The sequence below is a fragment of the Pipra filicauda genome, unplaced genomic scaffold (genome assembly GCF_003945595.2).
Source record: "Pipra filicauda isolate LSUMZ 115617 unplaced genomic scaffold, ASM394559v2 scaffold12_size5214236_pilon, whole genome shotgun sequence".
Lineage (NCBI taxonomy): Eukaryota > Metazoa > Chordata > Aves > Passeriformes > Pipridae > Pipra > Pipra filicauda.
In genome coordinates, this window is record NW_024103763.1 from 924,446 (window position 1) to 951,000 (window position 26,555).

General features: G+C 42.8%; 1 protein-coding gene and 1 long non-coding RNA gene across 5 annotated transcripts; one reads left to right on the top strand and one right to left on the bottom strand.

The window, feature by feature from the left end:
* The first annotated feature begins 1,730 nt into the window (after positions 1-1,730).
* Positions 1,731-10,727, top strand: LOC120325349. Of its 4 annotated transcripts, none has more exons than XR_005567296.1 (4): positions 1,731-2,554; positions 3,839-4,628; positions 4,848-6,076; positions 6,969-10,727. It is a non-coding gene; the product is annotated as an uncharacterized LOC120325349 (long non-coding RNA). The 4 variants fall into 4 exon arrangements; XR_005567294.1 differs by having other exon boundaries at positions 3,839-3,968; positions 4,103-6,076; XR_005567295.1 differs by having other exon boundaries at positions 3,839-3,968; positions 4,175-6,076.
* A 4,614-nt stretch (positions 10,728-15,341) lies between these two features.
* Positions 15,342-26,035, bottom strand: LOC113991526 (organic solute transporter subunit alpha-like). The gene is made up of 8 exons (XM_027727946.2): positions 25,771-26,035; positions 24,205-24,356; positions 24,016-24,089; positions 22,440-22,598; positions 19,465-19,576; positions 18,416-18,562; positions 16,959-17,064; positions 15,342-16,467 (listed from the first exon to the last, which is right to left on the bottom strand). Exons 1-8 carry the CDS (start codon positions 25,847-25,849, stop codon positions 16,181-16,183), a joined length of 1,116 nt encoding a protein of 371 aa, XP_027583747.1. The 5' UTR covers positions 25,850-26,035; the 3' UTR covers positions 15,342-16,180.
* Between the last annotated feature and the right edge of the window lie 520 nt (positions 26,036-26,555).

The window sequence follows — 26,555 nt, forward strand, 5'->3', positions numbered from 1 at the left end:
CTGCAAGCTCCATTCTTTGTTAAAGGAGGCATTTAAAAACAGCTACAATGGTTTTGTTTTGCTTTAATCATTAATCAAAGGCAAATAAAATGCAATGAAGGAAAGCAAACGCGCGCACCATCGCACAAATACAAGCAGGTATTTGAAACGCAGGCCAGGTTACCATGGCCAATTCGGGGGAATGGAAGTGGGGAGAGGGAGGAAAGGAGCTTGGAAAGCAAAAATTTGCTTTTACTGGGGGATTGCATTCACAGCAGAGATTCCCACGTTTTTACTTCACATGAGCAAAAAATATCATTGTCTCTGCAGAAGGTGGCTTGACACGTTACAGTATGGGGTGAGGTTGTTTGAGCTGTGAGATTTTAGACACATTTGTGCTGGAAAAATTCCTGAGACTACCTCCCCAAGTCTCTTTTTTTCTATAGGCACTAATTTTCCTGTGTCACTGCAGTCTAGCTTACTCAGCAGTACACTGCTGCAAGTTTGTTTTATTTGCAAGGAGTACATCAGCACTGAAGGCAAACCTCACTGGCAAAGCTGACAGTGTGCTCCTCTAAAAACCAAAGGACTTGATGAGGAAGGAGGGAGTCCAGGCTGGTCTCCTAGGTTTTATAACAGTCAGTCCTGAAAACTGAAAGTGAGATCTAAAAGAAGAATTAGCGAGGGGGAGGGAAAACAGCTTGTTTCGTCGATTCTTAGATTTGTAGATTATGGCTATTAGTAAAAATGACAGCACCTCTAGTCGATGGGGTACAGGCTCAAAGCCTATTAATGCACTACAAGTAACATGATCTGGGGATATGAAAAGAGAAAAATCACAGTGTGAGATTTAAATCCTAGTTTCGACTTTGAAAGCCGCTGTTTCAAGAGGGAGAAGTCCAATACTCCCCATTCACATGTTAATTCACTTGTTTCAACAAACTGCTATTCTCCTTCACCTCTTCACATTAGCATAAAATGAGAAGCTTGAATCTGCATTTTTCAAAAGACGACCAGATTTCAAAATTTCCAAAATGGAACTACTCGGCAATGGTTCATACATTCTAAATGCCAGAGTATTGTAAACGCAATACTCATTTGCCTCCTGCATCCAGAATGTAATTTCCATTTTTATTTTAATCACTAGTGATCCATTGTTCCAAGTTTCTTTAAATAAATGTCCCCCACTGCTGCCCATAGCTTCTGCAGAAACAGTTTTGAATATTTTGCAGGCAAAAATAGCAGAAGTGTTGAAATTCATACCATTCCTCTCCAGAGTAGATGACTGATGAAATGCATATATCCAAGCCAGAAATAAATAGCAAATGAGATTATCCTTATATTGATTTCTCTGCATTACATTCTGATTAACCAGCAAATCAAAGACTTTTTTTTCCACCTGCTCCACCAAGATCACATTCTTCAATCTCTGCATGTGCAGCTTCTCGTAGGTAAGTGCTTCTTTAATTTATCTGATACCTGGAGGCTTTTCTGCTCTGCTGTTCAAAATGCCTGGTCTTCCTGTCTATCTGAACTTTCAAAAACTGGATTCTAATATTCTCTTTGTTCTTCTCAAAAGACTCCACCACAAAATTTGTTGCCCAGATCTTTTACAGCCTATTTCAAAACCAAGTCTTGCTGAAAGCATTCTGGTGGACTCGGTCCCTCTTAATGTGTTAATGCAACCCCCAGGACAATCTGTCTGAGCCTGTGGGACATCTTCTATCACTATAAGATTTTTTTCAGAAATCAAAACTAGTGTGTTTATCTGATAGATTATTTGTGATATAATCAATTGTTAGTTCAAGGACTCTGTTGCTGGTGTTATGACAAGCTGTCTAGCCTGAAGTTCATGATGGTACCAAAATATCCAGAGCCAGTAGTCTAACCTGCCTTAATCATAATTTAACCCCCCTAGTGTTAATTATCACTATGACACCAGTTTAGGTGTCACAACTAAGAGCAATATTATGCCTTTACCTTTGTTCTGGTGGGAATGTGTAGCTAATTTTCAAATGCTAAACACCAGCCCAGATGTTCAGCTGCTGGTGACCCAAGGCTTGTTTTTGTGGTGGCACAGCTGTAATGCCATGGCTGAGTTTTACTTAGAAAGTTGTTGTCCAGATGATGCAAGAAAGAATGTAAACCATGTTAAAGTAAGTTCAGAGGCAGAAGTGAAATTGTAGAGGCAGTAATGGTTAGTTGGAAAACACTGAGGAAGGGCAGAAGTTGCAACACCCTCAGAAAGAAGGCAGAGACTCAGCAGACAGCACGGTGGCCAGATGAGCGATCGTGGCCCTCTCCAAAGAGGCATGGAAGTGAAAACTCCCCTCTTGACCAACAGCTGCCTGCCTGCCCACCCAGCAATAGCTGAAGTAGCCTGTATTTAAGTACTTATGTCATAGTTAACGCTTGAGTAATACTTAGCTGAGTAGCCTGTTAGTTGTACCTGCCTCATGTGTGTGTTAGTTGATACAAACAACTGTGGTTGTTGCTGTGTGGTTTTAACCCTTGTGGTCTTTTGGCATAGTACAAGGTGCCCAACAAACAATGACCCATTGAGAAGAGATTGCAGGTGTGAGCACTAGTCCTGGCTCTCTCCCTCTGTCCCAGTCATTTCTTCTTCCTACACAGTCAGACTTCAAGGCATGAAGTTGCCAGATACCACCAACTAAAATGGAGAGGATAATATTAATCACTAGATGATATTGCTGTCTAACAGAAGGTGTTGCTGTAATGTGAAGAATTTTTTTCCAGGAGTAAGTGGTATCAGCAGGCTCTCCCTAACCATATTTAAAGAGAGACTAAGCTAGGACATCAAATTCAGACAGTGCTTCTTTAACCAGAAGAAGGAAGGAATAGGCTCTGACTAGAGGGGACATTGAGCTTGGATTTTATACATCCTGTTTCAAATCAGAATGATAAAGTGAAAAACAGCAAGATTGAAAACAGCTACCCTGTGTGACTGAATTCTCCTAGATGGGAAATTGCAGTGTGCCTTTGAAATGCTTCAACCCATAGGCATCATAGACTGTGGGATAGGGCAGGGGGGTATGTTACTTCTCTGTATAAAATAGAATTTTTCCTGTGTCTGGTACCACATCCATCAACACTGCAGAACAACAAATCCCTGGGACAGTCATGACTGGTTCTTCATACAAGGGCAAGGAGAAAGGAGGAGAGAAAAATATCCCATAGTAGGCACTATTAATTCTCACTAATCAATGGCAAAATTCTTGAAAAGCTTAATTTAAAGGAAACAACATACAGTATACAGAGATCCCTGATGGACAAATTCAAGGACTGCTCCTACATGAAGTCTGGGGAAAATTTCACGTTAAACATCAGGAACAGTATTTCCACCTACATTTGGCCAGTATAGTTGCACCATAGGGCTGTCTGTACAGTGCAGGTGTTTGCTTTGAGGACTTGGCATCTCCATTGTTCACATTTTGGACTAGCTCTAGGCTTCCCACAGTAGACATCCCACTGGAGTGCTCAGAAATCAGCCCCCTGGGCAGCCCAAGGCATCATTAGAAACACGATTAGGAGATTTGCTTCACACACACTAATCCAATTTAAAGTGTTACTGTATACACACCCAGACTGACAAGCTGTAAAAATGCATCCCTGAAGAGTTGTCTGCTTTGGGCCTGGCAGGCAATGGACTTCAACACAAGCTGGGGAACCAGCCCCAGGTCCCAGCACTATGTCTTCACGTGGAGGGCAGGGTGCAAGAACTGCACGTGTATATAGACATCTCCATGTGCAATTAACTGTCCTGTGTTGTCAGAGTTGAAGGTCAGAGCAAAAGGTGATAAAGTAATCTCACTGAATTTGTGATTATTGCAACACACAGGTGTACTGTACAGTAAAGGACATGGAGTCCCACCTGGCAGGACTAATACAATAGGATCTGAACAAGAACTGAAATTTCTGCCCATCACCTGGTTTGATTTACATTTTGCCTCTACAGGGATGGTTAGAAGGTAAACAAGTGTTGATTCTTAATGCTTATGCTACTGGTATTGGTGATAGAACATTAAACCCTACTAAATATTTTTGGGATCATAGGTAAAATGATGGAAGGGATGCAAATATTCTGTAAAAATTGTTCTTTCAGATCAATACCCGGGAGGGGATGCACCATGCATTATTTCTCCCCAAATAAATCACAGATCCCCTAATCTTCCAGCTGTGCGACCGCTGATGGAGTGGCCACCAGGATCGTATCACTGTTTGCAGACGTTCCTCAAAGCAACTGAAACGAGACATTCTCCAAAGTTAAAGACAGCAAGATTAATTTATTAACTATAACCAAAGGCAAAGAAATCGAGCATTGCGTGCTAATAATAAATTGTAAGCATACCAGTGAAGGCAGGAAACTGCAATAAAAATACGGTAGACACAGAACGAGACTGTGCGTCAAAGGAGTCCCTGTCGCCCGTGGGAAAAGCTCTCCGCTCCTCCGCAGCACCTGTGGAGCAGGGTCAGGAGCGCGGTGAGTTGTTTAAGTGTGCCATCTAGTGACTGAGGACTGCTCGTGGGCAAGGCACAAACAGCGCCTTCGTGTAAGAATTCCTCGCGTTTCTCTGCTTCAGAACATCTCTATGTTACTGCGGTTGCTGGTAATCTGGTTACTGGAGAAGGTAAGAGAGCTCAGCCTCTAGAGTCGACTTATTCTCAGGTGGAGTCACTGAGCATTCAACAGTGATAATCTGTAATCTGTGAAATAACTGCCTTACCCTGTGGGTGCCACAGTCAATTCCTCATTTGTGAAGAAATGTGGATATGGGGGGGAAGGGGTATGGAGGTGTGACACATAATTATTTTATCATACTCCTTTTTTTTGGTTCCTTTTTAACCAGAGTGGAGAATTATCTCAAATACAGTGATTTTGTCTTCATGAGCAGGATGAAGTTCCTTCTCAAGGTATAGCCCTAAAGACCCTGGAGAAACCATAGAATAAAAAGAAATTAAATGGGTATGAACTGTATTTCCCATCATAGCAAAAGAGGTTGAAGTTTGTGTTTGTGCCATCCCACTGATGTTGTGCTGAAACCGCTGAGGCTGCTGGGGAATTCCAGCTGCAATCCTTGATGACTGGCACTCCTTCACTGACACTTCTCTGGTAGCTCCCCTTCCCTTGCTCTGTTGGTACCTTCTGCACAGGCAAGTTAAAAAGCTAAATATGTTAGCTGCAAAAAAATAACCGAGTTGATTTAGCTCCTACTGATGTATAGAACCACCAAATAGTGGACCAAACAAGCTTTTCTTGGGGACATACACAATGCAGATTTTACACATAAGGAAAAAAAAAGGCATTTTGCTCATTGAGAGCATTACTTAACATATTTTATGTTAAGGAATGCTTAACATATTTTCCATGAGAAATACTTTTTTTTTCTGATAATTATTTTCACAACTAGAAAATTCACATCTGCCATAATATGACCTTTTTTGTGCTCTAGAAAAGCAAGATGGGTATTGATTATCCGAAAAAAAAATATTGTTTGAAAGACAGGACAGTGTAGAATACAGACCTATGTGTTCTTCCACCTGCAATACAGGAAATACAGGAGGAGACACAAGAGCCAGGGGAAACACCACATTGCATATACTTGCCATTTTCAAGCATTACCGATAGCTGGAAAAGAGAAAAAACCCTGCAAGTGCCTCAGGGATGGGGACAGCTGTTGCACATTGCTAAAAAGTCAGCTTGTAGCTTCCCAGGACTACAGGACAGACAGGGCGAAGATAGTAGGCCAAATTTTACTAATCATCTCTCATGGCAATTTTTTTAATGTTACACAATTGCAGGGGTTCTTCACCAGCTTCAGGTGGCTGAGGAATGCAGTCAGAAGATGTGAAAATTTGAAAGTAATTAATGACATGATTTTAATGACAAACCAAACAGTCACTCTTGTCTCACTTCTCCTTAGGAGAGGGTTTCAACAGAGATTGCTTGCTCATGTGGAGGGAAAGCAGCGGTAGCAAGTCTCCTCTCAGCTACAAAAGTTTACAGAGAGGATTTGCAATAGTGTCAGGGAAATCTCTTTAGACTGTTGGTGGAAATCCAGCTTGAGGATGGGATAAGGTCAGTAATATTAGACAAATCCTATTAAACTACTAAAGGATTCAGATAACTTCCTCAAAGGAAGCCTTTCAAAGGGTGGGTTTAAGTCCAGAAAATTAAGAATGATAAATCCAAATAAAATCCTTTTAATCTCTCTCCATTTATCAGCATTATTTTCCTACAGAGAGAGACAGGCTAAAAATGTTGATGGGATGGTGGCACAAAACTAGCATTGTGTCTTCTTGAACATTACAAAAGCAGTTCAAAATCCAACTGTAATCATTACAAGGAAAATTTTAATTTGCAAGGGATTTGTGAATGGAGTTTTATTGAAGAAGCTGTAGCTGAGGGCACCATAGGGCAGAAGCAAGGCTTACCTGAGAGATGGTTTCTTATGCCACCTGGCTGCTGCTGCTTGCTGCCTTGTAATGTGACTATTGGTTGTTCAGGAGTTGGAGAATTTGAACAAAACATGAACCTGACCGTTCCCTTCTGAGGGATTTTGTCTGCTGGGCCAACACTTAAAAACAGGGCAGTTTGTATGAAAAGCAGAAAATGGGTTGATAACCTTGATGGTGATTTGGAAATATCAGTGTAAAAATTCTATTCAAGTAATTTTTGTGTTGGATCAGACATAACTCCACAAAACTTTTATTTGACATGCTTACCTTAGTGTACATATATTACTTCATATGACTTTAATATCAGCTTTACATGTAACTCAGTTAAATTTGTACAAATGGTTAAAAAGACAGAAATAATAGGAGGGATGAATGCTGGGAGAATCACCAAGATTAATAATTTTTAAATTATTTTTTTCCAGTACTACTGGGTAGCAAAGTGATTTACATTTGACATCCACAATTTGCAGGTAAGAGACCAACTAACGTTTAACTCATTACTTTTTTTTCAGAGACCACTATTAGCTTCCAGAAGCTGGCTGGTTTTCTGACACATAAATTATACTGACAGCAAAGACAATTGTGACCTCACAGCTACTTACCTGAGGGCTAAGAGCTGCCTTGGGTCCTCAGCAGGCAGCCAAACAAGGTAGCATCGCACAAGGAGACTTTGTCAGACATGCCCTGTTTTGGTGGTAGGGGCTCTTCTCTCCAGGCAATTTATGGGAAGGAGACTGTGACTTTTGGGCCTTCAGTAAGAGAATTTCAAAGGGAGGAAGAAGCATGAAAGAAGGGGTTGCCCAGTAGAAAGCAGCACGTAACCTAAAGAATAAGAGAAGAAGAAAGAAACTGTTTGTTGAGCTTTATCTACTTAAAGTTATCCACAGACAGGCAACAGGCAGGACTTGGTCTGGCAGATGACCCAACAGCTTTGATCTTCCTTGCTTATGCAGTGTGGGTTCTTCAGCAACTCCCAAGGCAGCTGGCACTGCAGAAAAAAATAACCCCTGAGTTGCCAGGTGTGTCTTTTGTAACACAATAGCTGCTCAGTAAGAATCAGAGGGAAATGGCCAACGTATTTCTGTGAAATAATGGTTACTTGACCAGAGCTTGAAATTTGACCTTTTTTGGAAGTAAAAGATAAGGTATATAGGGAAAATAAACAGTTTCTCAAAAATAAGCAACCATCTCCAATCAAAATCATGAATTTTAATGTGCTGGCCCCTCTCCCTTGCTCATGCTCTTATTTTCATATTGCATATGAGCAGCAAGGGGTACAGGAGAGGGAAAAGAAGATGCTCTCACATCTTTTGGGATTTGGCTTAAGAGACACTGTCTATAACCAAAGCAACCAGTTCAAACATGAACAATTTCTTCTGAAGCACAGAAGCTGCAGCAGCTGATGTCATGAACAAAAGTAGGCAGGTAAACAGAAATAGAGCAATGGAAAAGGAGATATGAGACTCACAGCCCTGAATTTCACAAGCAGCAGTAGTTCATAAGCAATGAGCTATAAAAAGCAAAACTGACCAAGAAAGGGAGTCATCATCAGCTTCAATGAAAATGCACATCTCTACCACCTCTGTGTAGCATTTCTGGCAGCATGAATGCTACTTTATGGGCTTAGACACAAATCACAAATGCTTCCTCTGTGAAAGAAGAAGAGCAAGCTCTATTTAAGTTCATCCAAAAATGCACTGAGAGGAGAAAGCTCCAAATAATTATGGTACCGGAAGCATTCAAAACAGGTTACCTAAGTCAGAGATATTAATCCAGTAAGAGAATTCCCAAGTGCTGAATCACATGTTCCTGAAACACAATTCCTATCTCAGTGCAAACAGTTGCCATAGGTATCTGTGGACATGCGAGAAGACAGCTGCCCAGGAAGAACCACGTTACTGTCCTAGGGCTTCATGGGGCAGCCTTTCTGCCTGAAGGATGCTGCTTGACAAAGCTTTGGTAGATGAGATGCCATTTAAAGCTTCCCTCCCCTGGCTGCCTTGCTTTTTTGTGGGAGGTGCTGCCTGGAGGTCTCAGGGGTTTGAAGGCAAGGCCGTGACAAAAGGCAAAGAAAAGCCCCAAGTGCCATTTGTGGACAAGCAGAGCTTACTTACTACAGTCTGTGTCACTGCTCCCATGGCAGAAACTGGACCACTCCCAGACTGCCTGCTCACGAGGAGCGGGCTCTTCTCCTTGTCTGGAGCTGTCAAGTCACACCCTCCTTGTCAATAGCCACAGTGCACTCACAGCGGCAGGACTAATGACACCCTTGGGTGGAGTCGGCTCCCAGAGATTAAATCTGATCCTCTCCCTCACAAGCTTCATGGTGACAGGGCACTAATGCACCGAGCTGTACTAGTGCCATGCTCTAAGCTATGAGGGTAGCATCATTTACCAGAAAAAATATCTGCTTTAGACCAGTTAATGTTATCCAATAACACATAGAGGTGGTGATGATCAGGATTATATCAATAGCTGAAACTAAGGTAGAAAATTCTGTTGTGTTTTCCAACTACATTTGTTTCTCCCATGTACACACCTGGTTTCCTAATCAATTTTCTACCTGCACATCCTTTCTTTCTAAATACTGCAGGCATTCACATTCCTAGGAATGCTCTGAAGGATCAAAACATACATTTTAAAGCTTGCAGAACTCAGGCTAAAGCCCTAACCTATTTATGGCCTCCTTTTATGGATAATAGAAACCAGTAATTCTGGGAAAGTCTACACTGACAGGAAGAAGAAAGAAATGCAGCAATTTCAAAATAAAAAAAAAAATTCTTCATAGTCCTGGAAGATAATGGTTCATTTTTTCAAAACTAACATTAAAAAGTACAACTCTGCAGAGAATCAATCTAAAAAATACTAGAAGGCCCTACATAGCAGATACCAATACTGAAAGGATAGTAATAGACCTCTGGGGAAACCAAGCATGCCACCTTCATGCCAAGGAAATTAGTCCTTCTACCATTAGCCTTTACATAGGTTTTGATGTTATACCATGTGTTAATTATTTCCAAATCACAAGTGCAAACACTCACCCTGATTGGAAAATTAGCAGATTTCAAACTCAGGTAATTTCCCCCTAATGAGGAACTTGTTGAACTGAATTTAACAATTAGCTCACACCCTTTGCTGGCTGGGTATGCAAAGGCTACAAGGAGACACAGAAACTCAAAAGTCACCTTTTTCAGTAATTTGCAATAAAGGATTAATATAAATTTAAAGCTGTTTCCATGCTTTGGAATGGAAAGCTTCTAGTTCCTCCTTTGGTTCTTAAGGCAATGACTTTCAAAGGGTGATAGAGGAGGAGGTGCTACCTATACTGAATAGTTCTCCCTTGTTTTCTAGCCTTTCTGCTCTAGATCAGTTCCTTTGGGTAGCTTTCGTTACTTACCAAGCCTCTGCAAAATGGATTTCACAGCTTAAAAAGGTTAAACTTTTGATTTATTGGTCAACATACAAAGCGTGTAGGCAGAGCTAACAAGTTAAAGTACTCACCACCCCTGATAAGGCACCCGAGGAGCCCTGGCTGGCCGAGTTTACTTTCAATTCTAGAGGAGACGAGTTGGCTTTTGTGGCCACTTGGAAAGGGCTGATTGTTGACATTGCTCAACTGCCATTCTTGGGCTAGTTGGTTTTGTTTCTGTAGGATTTCACATGCTTTTCATATTGTTTTTTCTTGTTAAGAACCCTTGAGCTGCTAATTATCCCTGTGTCAACACTGCCCTTTACCAGGCATCTTACCTTTCTCCTTATGGCTCTGCTCTGCAGAAGATCTCTCAGTGCTTCTGCACAGCTTAGCAGTTCTCCAAGAGGTCTGAACCAATTTCAGCTGGTAACAAAACCATTCCTTAGTTCCCAGATGGCATCTGTGATATGATGCCTGAGTCTCTGAAGGGGAAACTGACACTTTTCAGCTGCTAAATTGCATTAAAGGAAACAAAAGTAGTTCTATCCTACCTTTAGTTTTCTACATATGCTGTGACCTACCTGCAGAATGGATGCTGGACAGACAGGTCTTAAAGAATGTGGTCTATTTGTAGTTGTCAAGAGACCAGATATCCACAAATGAAAGGGATGCTCTCTCCCTAGAACTGACCAAAACTGTCCAAAACATTCCCAAAATCTGTCTGATTTCTCCCACAAAACTGTAAAAGTTATTAAATAAATTCTTCTTCCTGTTTTTCAATGCACTTTCTGCAGCAGAGTTTTCCTTGTTTGAAGAACAATAAAAATATTGCGAGATTTCAAGCTACCTTAGCAGCATGACAACTGCCTGATTATTTGCTAGTAAGTGGCATCAATATAGGTATAACAAACTTCTTTTGAATGTAAAGAAATGGAGAAATTGAGAAATAGGGGGAAAAAAAGAAAAAGAATGTTTTGCAAAAATAGATTCTGAGCTTTTCCAATGTGTTGCTTTGATTGTCTTCATGTTGTCAAGCAGCCCAATGCATAGACATAGTTCTCTAGATTTCCCTGCCTTTTGCTAAAACAAAGATGATCATGCTAATTCAGACAACTGTTAGAATCACTTAGTTAACACTTTTAAAGGGATATAAAGCAGTACAAAAGTCAGTATATTATCTATCCCTCTTCCCCCACGCTCTATGTCATCCATTTTACCTGGGAAATCGGGAGGTGCAAGCAGATTCATGAGCTGTCCTGCAGGAATACCTGAATGGCTGTCAGCCAAAGCAGCAGTCAGACTTTTTTAACAGGGTAATGAAGCCAAGTGCAATGCATTGAATAGGTGGAGTTGTTGAAACAGAGCTATTCTAGCATTTGCATTAACTGTGGAGCAAATGGCTGCTGTCTTCTCTTTCATCCATGAGTCTTCTTCTGGGCCTCTCTGTTGCTTACACTAAATCTACCTATTCCCTAACTTGCCCTATTTACCACTGTGCATATTCTAATACTGTTACTTAACTTCCTCCCCTACTCCAGCTCTGGGAACCATGGGATCACAACTGTTATTGTGATTTTTTTTTTTAACTTGGCCTCTACTAGAAAGCAGGCTCTACCTGTCCTGGGTCTGCAGGCATGAGCCTACACCTTTGAACCTCCTCCCTGAGGAGTACTCAGGTGATTCTTTTCTCTCTTGAGCAGGGAGAATGAGGCGGGGACAAGTGTGAGGGTGCAGGAGCAGAGAGGACAATTGGATATAGGGATAGAAAGGTCTATAGCCAGCACCTCAAACACATCCTTTGGGTATTAAGTCATGAGGCCTTTGCTGCTGACATGTGAGAATCACAAAGACACGACAAGCTTGCCACTGCAAAGAGGTCTGCTGGGGAAACCTCTTCAAGGTTCCAGCACTGCCCCTGCTGCAGCCAACAGGAGCCCACACCATGGTCTCCTGGAACAGGGGGGATTCAGTTAGTGTTGCCTTAAAAATAACAGCTCGAAGGACCGATGGAAAAGAGCCCTGAGCAGCTTCCCTTTGCCAGCCTCCTCCTGCAGTGTTACAAGGTGCTAGAGTTCATTCTCTCACCTCTGTGTGGGTTGTTCACGCTACATTCCCCTACATGACACTCCAGGAGACTTCATGTTCAGTGCTCACCCTCCTGCCTGCATCTTTAGCACCTGGGCACTTAAAACATGACATCTTTTCCCATGTTCTCATGAATTATTTCCAAATGTCTGAAGTCTCTTAAACATCAGTCACACACCTCTGTGTATGCTTATCTTTCTGTTTAATGTTATTAATCACAAAAGACACTGATAAAGTTACCTTTACCCTTCCTCACATGATAATCCCAAGCAAACATGGCATAAAGGTTATGCACTCACCTTAACACTCATTACTTTACAACAGCTGTATCAAATGAGCTGTATCAAATTGTGAAATTTATCTTCTAGCTCTTGGTAACTGTTTTCAAATTCTTCAATCACAAACACGTAATTGAAAGCGAATTTTTTTCGCTGACCTGAAAGGGATCATTATCAGAACTGAGAGTGGAGGCACTTCTGGCTTTCTGTTTTGTTTTTCCATACTCAGACTGACTAAGGTCCAGCTTGGAGGTGGTGATTTACAATGTTTTCATTTGAAGAGCACCTGAATGAAGGCACTGCAATAGAGGCCACATGTTGCCCCTGGCTATTTGCTCCTAGGCACCTACCTAGACACCCACCTTAATTAGGCAAGATACAGTTACTGGTCTGAGCCAGAGGAGGGCGAGAAATTCTTAATTAAAAAAAAAAAAAAAGAAAAAAGAAAAAAAGAAAAAGAAATTTGTAGCAGTAAGACCCACACATTCACACATTCTGCTGCATTCACATAACCTGTAAATCAGGAAAGCTCTTAGCCATGTATTTAAGAAAATGTGCGTCTAATTTTGCTCTGGAGAGACTTCTGTGTAAGTAAGTGATATTTGGAATGAGATGTCCATGACTGCACACAGTAAAAAGATTTGCTGCCAAATCTGAAGTCTGCTTGAAGTCTTTTTTGCTGAAATATGTCAGATGAAGGTCACAACAAGTATTAAATATCTATCCAAAACCATAACAGCTAGTGATACCTGTGGCTAAATCAGGCCCACACTGGCGTTAACAAGATATCTTTAACAGGCGCTCCAGAGACACAACAGATACCAGACCACCAGTGATGAGTGAAGACTCCTGCTGTGCCCCAGCAGCTGCCTTCTCTGGAGCAGCAGACACCGCTTCTCCACACACTCCGTCTGTTTTTGTATGCACTCTCCATGCTATGGCACAGGGATCTGCTTTCCTGCCACAAAGCCCACCCATCAAGGCAATGCCTCTTGCAGAACCACTACAGAAAACACAAAGATGCTTCACCAAGTCAAAATATTTTATTTTCCAATTTTGAAGCTGATTGAACTCACAGCCAACCATTCCCAATGTCACTATCAAACTCAGTATTGCTCTGCAAGCCTATGTATGTAACTGCGCCCCAGACTACACTGATATAAGGCAACATTAGAATATTCCAATAGCCATAATGCTAAAATACATTAAGAAGATTTCTCATGTCTAGAACATGTTAGCTGATCTCAGTTAATTTGAATGCACACACTCTAATACAGAGTGAAATTTTTCACATAAATCATATTTCAAGGGAAAAGTGTGCAGATTCTCTCATATTAATGCAGTTCAAAAATCTGTATTAATTTCCCAGACTGCCCGCTTAGAAGAAGAGATTAAATATAAAAATTACTTAACCACTTCCAAACAAAAATAATGCAAGTTTTCTACTACAATGGAATCCTTCAATTGTTAAAGAAAATATTATTTCTGATCTCAGAAAGAAGAAAACATTTTGTTTAATTCAGCCCCACTTTCTACTGCCAGATGGCTCACTAGTTGTTTTCAGAATATTTCATTTCCCACCACTCCCCAAACAGAAAGCCATTTTTTTAATTCAATGTAAGCTAAAAATAAAGCCCCATTATCTGTTGGAGTGGGTCCAGAGGAGGGTCACAGAAATTATCAAAGGGCTGGAGCCCCTCACCCTGTGAAGACAGGCTGAGGGAGATGGGACTGTTCAGCCTGGAGAAGAGAAGGCTTTGGGCAGATCTTATTGTGGCCTTCCAGTACCTAAAGGGAACTATGAGAAAGATTAGCAGGTCCTGTTGCAATAGGACAAGGGGGTAATGGTTTTAAACTACAAGAGGGTAGATTTAGGATGGATATAAGTAAGAAATTTTTTACAATGAGAGTGGTAAAACACCAGAACAGATGGTCCAGAGAGGTGGTAGATGCCCCATCCCTAGAAACACTCAAGGTCAGGTTGAATGGAGCTCTGAGCAACCTGATCTAGTTGAAGATGTCCCTGCTCACTGCAGGGGACACCTAGACCTAGATCACCTTCTAAGATCCCTTCGAACCCAAAGTATACTATATTTCTATCTGCCTAGCTTTGGTCTGATGATAAGTTGTATTTGATACAATATATGTAGAAGATGTCATTAAAATATTTTACAACATTTGCCCAGCCTACTTATGGAATCAGCAATCTTACTGCATGGATTGGGTACTTCCCTCTAGGGATCAGACTGCATGAGGATGAACAAGTGCTCCTATGTGGTGCTGCACCTCCTGTCCCAGCCAACAGAATATCCAAAGGCATAGTAAACACAGTATCCTCTTATTAATTATAGTGAGCTAAACCAATGCAATTGGGTTCATCCAAGAACATCAGGATCATTTGCAAAAAGTTAAAAAAGGTTTATACCAAACACAGAAATGGTTGCAAATTGGAAAGATCCTGTAACACTTTAAGTCCTCCTGAATGCCTGGGCAGGTCAGATTTGGGGTGAAGAAGCTGGGGAAGTGAGCGTTTTTGGGAGGAGATTCCACAGAATTATGAAATCATTTCGGTTGATCAAGATCTTTAAGATCATCAAGTCTAACAGTTAACCCAGCATTGCCAAGTCCACCACTAAACCATGTCCCCAAATGCCACATATATACCTTTTGAATACCTCCTGGGATGGTGACTCCACTTCCCTGTGCAGCCTGTTCCTGTGCTTGTCAATCATTTTGGTGAATAAATTTTTCCTAATACCCAATCTAAACTTCCCCTGAAAAAACTTGAGGCCATTTCCTCTCATCCTTGTTACTTGGGAGAAGAGACCAACCCCCACTTTGTTACAACCTCCTTTCAGGTGGTTGTAGAGAGCAATAAGGTCTCCCCTGAGCCTCCTTTTCTCCAAGTTAAACACCCCCAGCTCTCTCAGCTGATCCTCACCAGACTTGTGCTCCAGACGCTTCACCAGCTCCGTTGCCCTTCTCTGGACACACTCCTGCACCTCAATGTCCTTCTTGTAGTGAGGGGCCCAAAACTGAACACAGGATTCGAGGTGTGGCCTCATCAGTGCTGAGTACAGAGGGACAGTCACTTCCCTGGTCCTGCTGGCTATACTTTTTCTGATAAAAGCCAGGATGCCATTGGACTTCTTGGCCACCTGGGCACACTGCTGGCTCACATTCAGACAGCTGTCAAACAGCACCCCCAACATTCCTTTCAATTGCTCTCATCCCCACAGACACTGTTAGTACAAAGATCTTAAATATCTCTCCCACTTTCCAAGCAGAGAACCAAAGCACCATGTAACATTACAGACCAGTGGCAGAAGACATCCCAGACTCTAACTCCTATTTTCTTTTTCCAGGACAGGTTCATCATCAGGAAGAGCATCTGTCAGTAACATATTTACAAACAGTAATTGTGTGTTTACCAACTTAGGAGCTGCATTGCCAAGGAATGTAAAAAGTCTTGCCCTAAAAAGATCATGATTTCTGTAGATGGAGAGCCCACACAGGTTTGGGGATTTCAGATCAAACATATGCAACCGTATTTACTGATCAGAATTAGCTATAGTGAGCTCATGGCATGGAGTGAGAAATGATCTATTGTAATGGAGGAAGGATAAGAAAATGCTGCTTTGGACATATGACAGCAATGCAGGGTAAAATTAGATTTTAAAAAGATAAAAAAGATGAACAAGAATGTCTCTGGATTAACTCTAAATCATATCCATTCTAATAGCTAAAAAATAAAAATAAAAATAAAAAAAATCACATTGACAGTTTGGCACCCTCAAGTGCTCAGTAACAGCATAAAAGTACATGGTATAAAATCTTACTAAATTACATGGTATGAAAACACTCACACCATGTTTGCATCTCTGGAGAATGAACAGGGTTATCTTTCCACTACTGGTCCTTGCAGTTCTACAGCTCACAGACATTTGTGTCAGAAGTTGTTCTGACATGGACAGTGGCTATTTGTGGTGCAAGAATATACAGATTCCTGAGCTGAGCTTCCAGCTACTGCAGAACAGGAGGGCTTATTGCAGAATTTTGGCAATCCATCTTCAACAACTGCACCATTCAGGATAATCTTAGAAGTCTGCTTCTTGTCCCTAGCTTCTTCATCTGTGCACTCCAGGGGCTCCAGGTCATGGTATTTTCTCCGATATATGACTCTTGAGATTACAGTAATCAGAAACATTTCCATGATGAGAAGCTGCTGGGCTATATCTGCCAAAAAAAAAAAAAAAAAGAGGCAAAGAAAAGCCCCCAAAAGGGGGAGATTACTATCAGATGCAAAATGAATACCCAGCTCATTAATTCATTAATTTTCACCTGTGCAAATGGAACAAACTTTACCATTCAGTCCCTGTAACAGTGTCTCATGCTCAGCAACAACATCAGCTACAGAATTCCAGTATTGCCCATCAGTAAGCATGCAATAAATTATGAATCCAAAACATAAGAGAATTAACAGCAATTATGTATTTTGATTTCTTTTCCTCTCGCTTCTGATTCCAGCTCTTCTCATTAACAAGTTTTTCTCTATGAGTGTCGCAGCTATAAAACTTTTATTCTTGTTTTTTTAACTAAAAACTGAGATTCTCGAAAAGCTAATGATCCCAGGAAATTAGTTCTTTGGGAAAACACCAGATATTGCAGTTAGCAACGCTGAACTGGCACCTTTATAAGTAAATGAAAAACATTCTTCTCAAACTTACATGATGCTCTTGCTGTAGAGGAGAGTGGTGGAGCACAGGGAATGATTCTTTGTGTGGCCAACATGCGGATAATAACGGTCTGCAGGTGGTTCAGAACAACAATAAACTGCACCAGAAAGAGAAAACAAATGCCTGAGCTACCAGAAAAGGATTCTGCTTTCATAACAGAACCTCTTTTGCCTCATTCCTCCTTTCTTGCCCTCCCTCTCCTCTCATCTACCAGCAGGCTGCCTGCCATTCTGCAGAATTCATCTTAAGGTCAGGATGATATTGCTCTGAAGATGAGTATTAAATTATAGCTCAACTTGAAAAGTGCTTCTTCTCAGCCCTTCATTTGGGAGGTACAATATGCACAAACCTCCCAGCTAGGATTTTAAATGATGCTGAGCTCTGAATAACAGGTAACAAGGTTTTAAAAACTGCCTGTTAATTTGACCTATGAGCTTATATTCTCAAGGACTCAAAGAACGTTTTTTTCTGCTGTCTCCTCTTTTTGCCACAGCAGGGAGACATCCTAGTCCCCAGGTTATATGGGACTGGCTTCTTTCCAGGAGGTATGAAGGACTCTTTGACTCTTGAATCCAGCAACCATCACCTGTGCATCATATTACCTGCTACTCTCTGAGAAAGGCCTTTGCCACTGTGGAGATACCAAAGTATCTCTGTAGCTGCCTGAGTATAAACCCTCATAGTACCAGAGTTTGCCATCCTAAGCCTGAATTCACCCTAACACATCTTTGCAGGTATGACCATCTGTTATAAGTGCTTAATAATTTACTTAACAGACACCTTAGTGCACCAGCCTTTCTGTATGTCCTGCTCAAGAAATATGCATAACCAAGGATTCTTCTGCACTCTTTTCAAGGTTATGAGGAAGAGCGTGGCCTTGTCCCTGTGCTTGTTCAATCTAACGTATCTGGTTCTATTCCTTACTATATAACAATTTCCAGACATTAATAAGTTTCATTATTATCTAACCCTGAAATGCAGAATGGCCAAGAAAAATACTGTTAAAACAGAATATTGTGGCATGCTGAAATGCTTCAAACAACAGCCACCTACACAATGCAATATATCCTCTCCTGATTTTTAGAGACACACACTAACATTTTAACATTGCATTTTGTGATACCACATCGACAAAGCTTCAAGCCCCGCAGATGGTGCTGCTGTGATTTTATACTTTATCTGGTATAAAGATAGACAGATTTTATGTGTCTTTCACATCTCCAGCACTTCTGAGAGACAAGAGGTAAATTGGCTCAAGACAAAACTGAACAGCAGCCAAGGAGAGTCCTTCAAATAAATGCAGCTTTAATCAGGTAAAAATACGCCCTTGCACACTGTATTTAATGGGAGAAAATATTATAACTTTTCAATGAGGGACCAAGAACTAGAGAGACAGTGTTGCATCAGCAGTTAAGAAAAATTCTTACCAGAAATATTAAACTTCTCACCTGATAAAGGGCAAACTTTGGGATAATGTTCTTACAGGTAAGGAGAGTCCTAACTTTTCGAAACACGATTCCAACTGCCCACAGAGCAGTAAGGGTAAGGACACCCATGAAGATGTTAATCCATAGCGCGGGTTCTTTGGGAGATAACTGAGAAGCAAATAAAACAAGAGCACCTTATAGAACCTTACTTTGCATTTTACTGTTTCCAGGAAGAAGTTGTGAACTAGACGATCCAGATGTTCAAATGCTTGTTCCTATCTCCATGAAAGCTGGTGGCAGCAGCAGCTGCTGGGCTTCGCATGGGGAAACTGCACAGAACCAACTGGAGTGTTGGCTCATGCTCTCACCCAACAGGCATCAACATGGAAATCTGTTCAGCCTGGGAAGGTACCAGTTGACACAACCCCTCAATCTGACCCCAGAAGCAGCTGACAACGCTCAGCAGCTCATGAGAACATATTCAACATGACATCTCAAATGGGTCATTTGTTTTATACCATGAAACAACCAAAAAAGAATTACTTTTAATCTCAGTTGTCTAAGAGGTGCAAAATTATTATCAGTCACAGACTTCTCCATCATCTTGCAGGTTACATGGGACAAAGCAGAAGTACAGTACTATCTTTTCTACTTTGCACAGATATAAAAATCACCATGATTTGCAGAAAAGCATAGAATTAGGCTTCCTGTTTACACGTGCTAGTACATGCACTTTTTTCTTAAGGCTGTACCTTTAAAAAACACAGGGCAGGTACATCAGGTACACAGGACAACTTGTAGTCCTGCTATTCTACCCATACAAACTGGGAAATGTATTGGAGCATGTCTGATGCCAAACATACCCTGATGCCCAGTTTCTTTCCAAGAGAAGACAGGAAATTGAGGGTCTAGAAGGCAGAAAATATATGCTTCAAGGTCAAAAAGAATACAGTAAAGACTTACTTGGAAGTGCTCCCAGATTTCACAGGTCAGTTGTAGGCTAAGACAGTAACATCAACCCTAAAACCTATGGATTTTGTGGACCACCTCTGATTAAAATATTTACTTACATTGTCAAGGAGGTAATTGTCATTACTCCAAAGCACTATTGATAAAAATACGAGCACAGGTCGAAAGACAGCAAACTGAAAGGTGCCCACCTTCAGCCAAAAGAGGGTTTGCCTGGCCAAAAAACAAAAATTAAAAAAAAAAATTAGATAGACCAAGATCTTATTAGCAACCTTAATAACATTTTTTGGATACTATCAACTGCAAAACTTTTCCACTCCTGTAGCATGTGGCTAAAATCTGGGAAGGAATAGCTTCAAGATTAGAATATCTTTCCAAGAATTTCCCAGTGTTTATTTAATAAAGTCTCTACAAAAATAGTACTTTTCCTGCTCTGCAGCAACTACATGCTGGGCAAAATGTGATGTCTTTCTCTGCCCTGAAGCTAACCAGGGAGCCAGTAGCAGCATAACCGGTTTCTGAACAATAACGCTCTTGCCTTGTTGTATTATTATTTCAGTTCTCTGGTGAAGTTGGGCAATTCAGCCTTCCTGTTGAGACATTTTCTAGTCCTGTGGTAGATCAAGAAAGGGAATCATACAGACCTAGGTGAAAGGACTGGTAGTTTTTCAATACATCATGAATAGTACCACATAAGCATCTGGTTTTGCTCCGCTGCAGTCTAACAGAAGAAAGGAACTGTCTTTCACTTGGCAAACTGCACAAGGTCTGTCCTGCACTGCAGGACAGCTCAGGATTTCCTCACTTCTGTCAGTATAAACTGGGTCCAGAACACAGCCCATACACAGTAACCTGGCCAGGCAGCATTAAAGTCCAGCAGGAAAGGGGCAAATGAACTTTCTAACAGAGGGGATGAAAGCTGACTGACCTGAAATCTCCTTTAGTCTTCACAGGACAAGCTATAGCTGCTACATATGGCTCATGTTTTAAGTCTGTTCCTGTGTATTATTTCCTATACTGTCAATGTTATCTTCACTGTAGTTCCTTGGGCCCTTGAATCTGCCATGAGAGATGCCTCAGCAGAAAACATTTATATGTTACAGAATACAGCCATGAACCAGAAATTATAGGAATTGCTCAATGAATATAGCTAATAACCACAGGATTATGAACAGCACAAACACATGTGGAAAGACCTGCAATGGGCCAGCCACTTAGTGTGTGCTTTTTAAAAGATTTATTATTCCCAAAGGGCTTTAAAGAATAATAAATATGACAAACAGTGCAGTCATTGCAATGCCATGAGTTGTTTCCCTTGTCAATTCTTTACAGAGAGGGTAATCAGCCATTGGAATGGGCTGCCCAGGGAAGTGGTGGATTCTCCATCCCTGGAGGTTTTTAAGATGAGACTGGATGTGGCACTTAGTGCCATGGTCTGGTAACCACAATGGTAGTGGATCAAGGGTTGGACTTGATGATCTTGGAGGTCCTTTCCAGTCTGGCTGATTCTATGATTCAATGTGGGTCTATCTTTTTTGACCATCAGATTTCTTCTGCCACATCTCTCTCCATTGCACTACTTGTTACCTTGCCTCACCTGTACCTTGTTATTTTTCCCAGGACTGCTTGATAGCCTATGTTTTTTTAAAAGAACAAATCCCTCCCTTGGAGTAGCTCCCTGTTTCCCCATAAGATACCTACAGGAGGACATGAGATTGACTTTGCTCTGGTATAGCTTGCTCATATTTGAAAAAGAAAAAAAGAAGTCACCCTGTAATGGGAAAAGGCTGGAAGTTAGAAGCAGAGAGCAGATGGATTTCCCAGTACTACAGAGAAGAAGACTAAAAGCCCTCTGCAGATCAAAAAGCCTTTTTTTTTAAACACACAGCTGTCATTCCTCCCAGCAGCAGTAGGCATTATCTAGTTCCTGAAATGAGTCCATATTAGCTAATATCATCCTGCATAAGCTGTCTTTGGACTGACCAACAGCAGGCAGGGCATAGTACAGGATCCTCTCCCAGGCTCCCAGTTACCACAACCTATACAGAGGGTGACAGACACAGGAAGAAAAACTGGTTGGTTTACTACTTGGTACCCCCTCCATGTAAATATTTAGTGTTATTCTGTTAAAACAAAATGATGGAAACAAGAGTTTAAATTCTAATACCACATGGGGAAGTTTAAGGAAGAATTATTATAGTAAAAAATAAGAATTTTTGAAACTGTGTCAGAAACCACTATGCTGTGTTCTGTTTGATGCTTTCCTTTAACAGATTGTAAAGTCCCCAAGGTCCCTCTGACACTAAAGTCCATGCCCTCATAGAATAGTCTCTGTCTTGCACATTCAGTCCTTCAGATTTTGCTTATAATGAGAGAAACAGTCTTGTGCTCTGTGCCAGTAGGAAAGCCCTGGGAAATACATGAGGCTTCCAGGCTGTGGAGCAGCCTGCACATGACAGAGTGACACGAGCCAGAGGAGGAGCCCCACCAGACAAGGTCTATGTTACAGAGGTCTGTATTGGCTCCTGTAGGTGCAGCTCCCTATCCTTACTCCACTTCTCAAAGATCCTTTAATACTTACTAGAAGAAAATATATGCTTTTGCCTCACCAGATAATGCCATTTCATTGAGATCAAAACTTTCCAGAAATTACACCTACTTTTTGTTGTAAAAATTATTTTAAACCGAAGTAGTTTTAAAGTCAAAATCAGAAAGAAATTTAAATTTTAGCAAAGTGAGAGAAATTTTCTATCAAGACAGTCTCCATCTGACAATTCTGCTTGTGAAAAATACCCAATTTGAAGATATTTGTTCCCTTCTGGAATAGAAAGAAACTGAAATCTCAATTATTAGGCTTTCTAGAGTAGAAATTCCTCCTCCCACAACCCCCTGCCTTATAGAAACAAAATAAATTAGTGGTGGTGTACAGCCCCAAAGTGACAATGCTGTTTAAAAGAGACGCTTGAAACTGACTTTCGGGAAGCGGGGGAGGCCCTTTGCTGTAAGCCTGGCTTTGCCAAATTGGCTGAATTCCCGCAGCCGTTTTCAAGCTGGGAAATCTTAAAGGGCAACTCACCTAGTGATGGGCACACGAGGGAGGCAAAGGCAGCAGCAGCAGCAGGGGCCGGTGCTGATCGTGAAGTGACTCTTTTCAAACCGCCTGAGTAGCAGCTTTTGACCTCCGCACTCTTTGATCATCATCATCAGGAACTTGTGGATAACTATGGCAAAAAATCTAGGAGAGGAAGAGAATTGCAGCTTGAACTTGCCTGCGTATCTCTCGTATGCCTGCGCAGGCTAGTGCTGCCTTCTAAGTTTTTAATTTTTACAGCTTACGCTTTGCAATCAACAAAAATTCTGGCACTATCTGTGAGAAACCTTCCACTTTCCTTCATCTTAGAGGGCCAGAACAGCCCTAACCTCACTGAGACAGGAATAAACTGAGGCACAGAGCAACTGTGGAATTTCCCAAAGCCACTCTGGTGGCTGGTGGCAGAGTCAGTATTAAAGCACATGATTTTCTGGCCCAAGTCATTATGGCTTTATTTTTCCATAAGTTATCTATTCCTGACTGGTCCAAACTTTTTAGAACAAGTCCTCTTCCTCCTCAAACACAGCTTCCAATCAGCAAACGTGGCTAGGTTCATATATACATCTATCATTAAATATGCTGGCCCAGTCAGGGTGTGGTTCCTTTGCAGACAAAGCTGATCCAAGTACCAGCTGCTTCAACCCCACCTCTCCCTCCTTCCCCATCTGCACATTCTCAACCCTTCCCAGGAACTGATTCATGGAAATCCAGCCAAATAAAAGGGGTCCTCTTCTGCTGCACTGCCTGCAGATTGGGCAAGGGAGGAGGGGGAATTCAAACACACTTGAAGTGCCACAGGACTTGGAGGTTTCTGGCAGTCTGCACTACTACCTGCACTACTGCTGCATGCTGATAGTGTTGCCTGCTACAGTGTTTTCCCTCCTCTTTTGCTCTACTCTTTTAGTAAATGCAGTGTAACATGGGGTGAGACAACTCATGAAAGTCTGTGATACTGTCTTGCACTGTGCGCCAAAGTCATCCCAAAATGTGGAGTGCTCAAGGCCACAGCAACCCCGACCTGGTTCTGCCCATCAGGGCTGTGCCATCATATCCAGAAATCAGGGACCACATTCCTCCCTTCTCTGTGCCTGCCAGAGCTGTCATGCTTGTACAGAAAGTGCTTTTATCAGGACAACTGTGGAACATTTTTACACTGATATACTCATCGGAGGTTCACTTGCCATCATTAATAACAAACCTCCACGGCTCATCATTAGTAAAAGTGCAGGAGAGAAATCATAGGTCAGACTCTCATTTCCCATGACATGCAGAGAGAGGAAAGACAGAGTACTGCTTCAAAGTGACTGTCAATCCGAAGGATCAATTACATGCGAGTCACAGATCCTTCATGCTAACATTCCCACACTGGGGAACTGTGACACTGGGAACTGTTTCAGCATTCTCCACCTCCCAGAAAAGAACTGCTGAGAGATTTCAACTCGAACAAAAAATTACTAAATTGTTAAATTTACAAAATGACTGTGTTACCAAGGGCAGCAGATGTTTAAAGGGAAGAAATTCAGGGTTTGGGGTAACATCTAGAAACAAGCAGAGTACTCACATTCCTGCTGTGAAATCTGTAAACATTGTTGAGCGAGGAATCCACATGCCAATGCATGAAGTAGTAGAGATCACCTACAGAGAAAGGGGAAGGGCTGTAAGAAGGGCAGAGATAAAGCAGGTTCATGGGGATTTTTTGGGAAACCCTATTTTCAACATTCAGTTTTATCTCATTCCCACGCTAACTTACTGGAGCTGCAGCATTAATCCAAATTATGATTGATCTTTTGGAGGAGGGGATTTTCCTGTAGATGTAGACTGCTTCCTCTATAAATACCAGAATGGCAATTAATGTCATCAGAGTCAAGGTTGCAAAGAGAAATCTCCCTGGTAGGTCGAGGCCTGCAGAGAGAGAAAAGAAAACAGACAGTTCCAATTTATTTCATAAGCATTTTAAACATTAATGTAACAACACCATCTCTGAGGGGCTTCTTTGCCCTGTTCCTGCAAAGACTTGCACTCAGCCTTAGTTACACAGGCAGACCACTGACTCCATAGAACAATTCAAACACTTAAGTTCATGACTAAATCTTTCCAGGATCTACAGAGAGCATATGGGAAGAATACGCCTTCATGTTCTCAAAGCATTATACAATAGTCCCCTTCAGAAAGGTGGATTTACAGGACAAATATCCTTAGAGGAACATGAATATATAGCAGAATACAAATGAATACATAATACACACTACATAATACACAATACAAATAAATACAGTAAATACATATTCTGGGAAATTTTCCAGGCAGGCCACAAGCAAACATGTTCACTCATGTATTAGTCCTTTGCTTCCATTGTATGTCAACAGGCATGTTACATGTAACTTCCTTAGGCAGGTAAACTTAATAGTTCAGTGGAAATTTGTAGGGCACATGATCAATGTAAGGAAAAGCCCCTGATATATCTAGAGTGAGATAAAACTTGATGTCTTCACCTTAATGCTGCATATGCATATCAACATTTACCCACACATGACAAGTTTTATGTCTCCATTGACACTGGGTACAGATATCAACTTTTACCCACGGCTGATGGTTGAGGTGCATTTTTTTCTCAGGAGTGGTGTTTCCAAACACAGAAGAAAGCACTGCAGTGGAGTCATGCTTAATTTAGAAGTTCATGCTCATCGCTGGTATTAGCTCCTGCTGTGGCCGCAGCCTATCTGAAGGCAAAGGAGAGCCTCTGCCCCAGGCTCTTTAACCTAAACCTGCTTCAAAAACCCCTGGCACTTTCAGGCTTGGCTGCAGGCGGAGCAGTGCACGTCTCAATAGACATCGCCACACCTCAGATCTCACCCGAGAGAGCAGCTCTACGGGCCGGTTCAGCGCTCGGTTCGGCGGCTACCGGGCGGCCCCGGCGCGCCCAGCTTGTTCTCTGGCACTCCCCCCGCAGCTCCGGGCTGGGGGCCGTGCTGTCCCCTCGCCCTGCTCCGAAGCCAGAGACAGCTCGGCCCCCTGACAGGAGGAGGATCGACCGGGACGGGCGGCTGCCAGCCTCCCTCCGCCCGGGGATTTCCTCGCCGGGGAAGAACGGCGGCGGGGCAGGCAGGGGCAGGGGACAGGGACAGGGAGTGGGACAGGGGCAGGGACAGAGGCAGGGACAGGGGGAGGGACAGGGACAGGGGCACGGGCAGGGACACGGGCAGGGCAGGGCAGGCGCAGCCTCCGCCATCCGCCGCGGGTGGGTGCTGAGGGCACGGCCGGGCAGGGGCCGCTCACGGGTGACGGGCACCCCTTCTCCTCACGCCTCCGCACTTACTCCGGAGAAGCTCCTCGGAGTAGGGCGGCTCGCTGGCGCCGCAGGACGGGTCGAGGGTCCCGTTCGCCTCGCCGTCCATGGCGGCCGTGGGCGGTGCCGGGGGCTGGGGACGGGCGGAGGGGTCGGTGTGTGCCCGTGGTCGGTGCCGGTCCCTGGAGAGTGCGGGCGCGGCGATGCTCGGCCCGGGTCCCCAGGGCTGGTTAATGATTATCCCGGGCCGGGGCGGGCGGCGCAGGGAGCGGCCCCGCGCTGCCTCCTGGCGCCCGGCGGGGCGGGCAGTGCCCGGAGCGGGGCAACGCGCCCACCCCGCTCTCGCTCCGCCTGCGAGGGGACGCGTCCCGGCTGTTCCCAGCGTCCTCGCCCGGCTTCGGTGGAGGTGCTTACGGGATCCATCCACCCCTCCCCGGCCCCATCCTCACAGCCCGAGGGTGTCAGCGCACCTGGAACCGGGTGCCGGCAGCCGAGGCGGGACGGGAATCGGCCTGGGAGCGGGCTGGATCCCCCGAGCCGGGACCGCCTTCGCCGCAGCCCCGGGGCGCTGGCGGAAAGCTGTTCAGTCAATGGGGCAAATGTTTGAAGGACTTTTCATGGAGCCCTTCACCAAAGACTTCCCCGATCATCTTGGCTGCAACAAGGTGAGAAGCTGAAGGAAAGCACAGTGAGGGTAGGAATACACCGAGGGATTCTCCACTCTCCCACATTTCTCCTGCTGGAAGGATCCTTTTTGCAGCCTGAGGCTTTTCAGGCTGTTTCCAGGAAAAGGGAATAAGTAATAAAATGATGGA

What these genes read in the sequence shown, in the direction of transcription:
- LOC113991526 (XM_027727946.2), bottom strand. Translation starts at nt 25,849, where the DNA reads ATGGACGGCGAGGCGAACGGGACCCTCGACCCGTCCTGCGGCGCCAGC. An exon ending in CCTCGTGTGCCCATCACTAG is followed by an intron (nt 19,577 to 22,439) that starts GTGAGTTGCCCT and finishes TTTTTTGGCCAG; the next exon opens with GCAAACCCTCTTTTGGCTGA. An exon ending in CTCTACAGCAAGAGCATCAT is followed by an intron (nt 16,468 to 16,958) that starts GTAAGTTTGAGA and finishes TTTTTTTGGCAG; the next exon opens with ATATAGCCCAGCAGCTTCTC.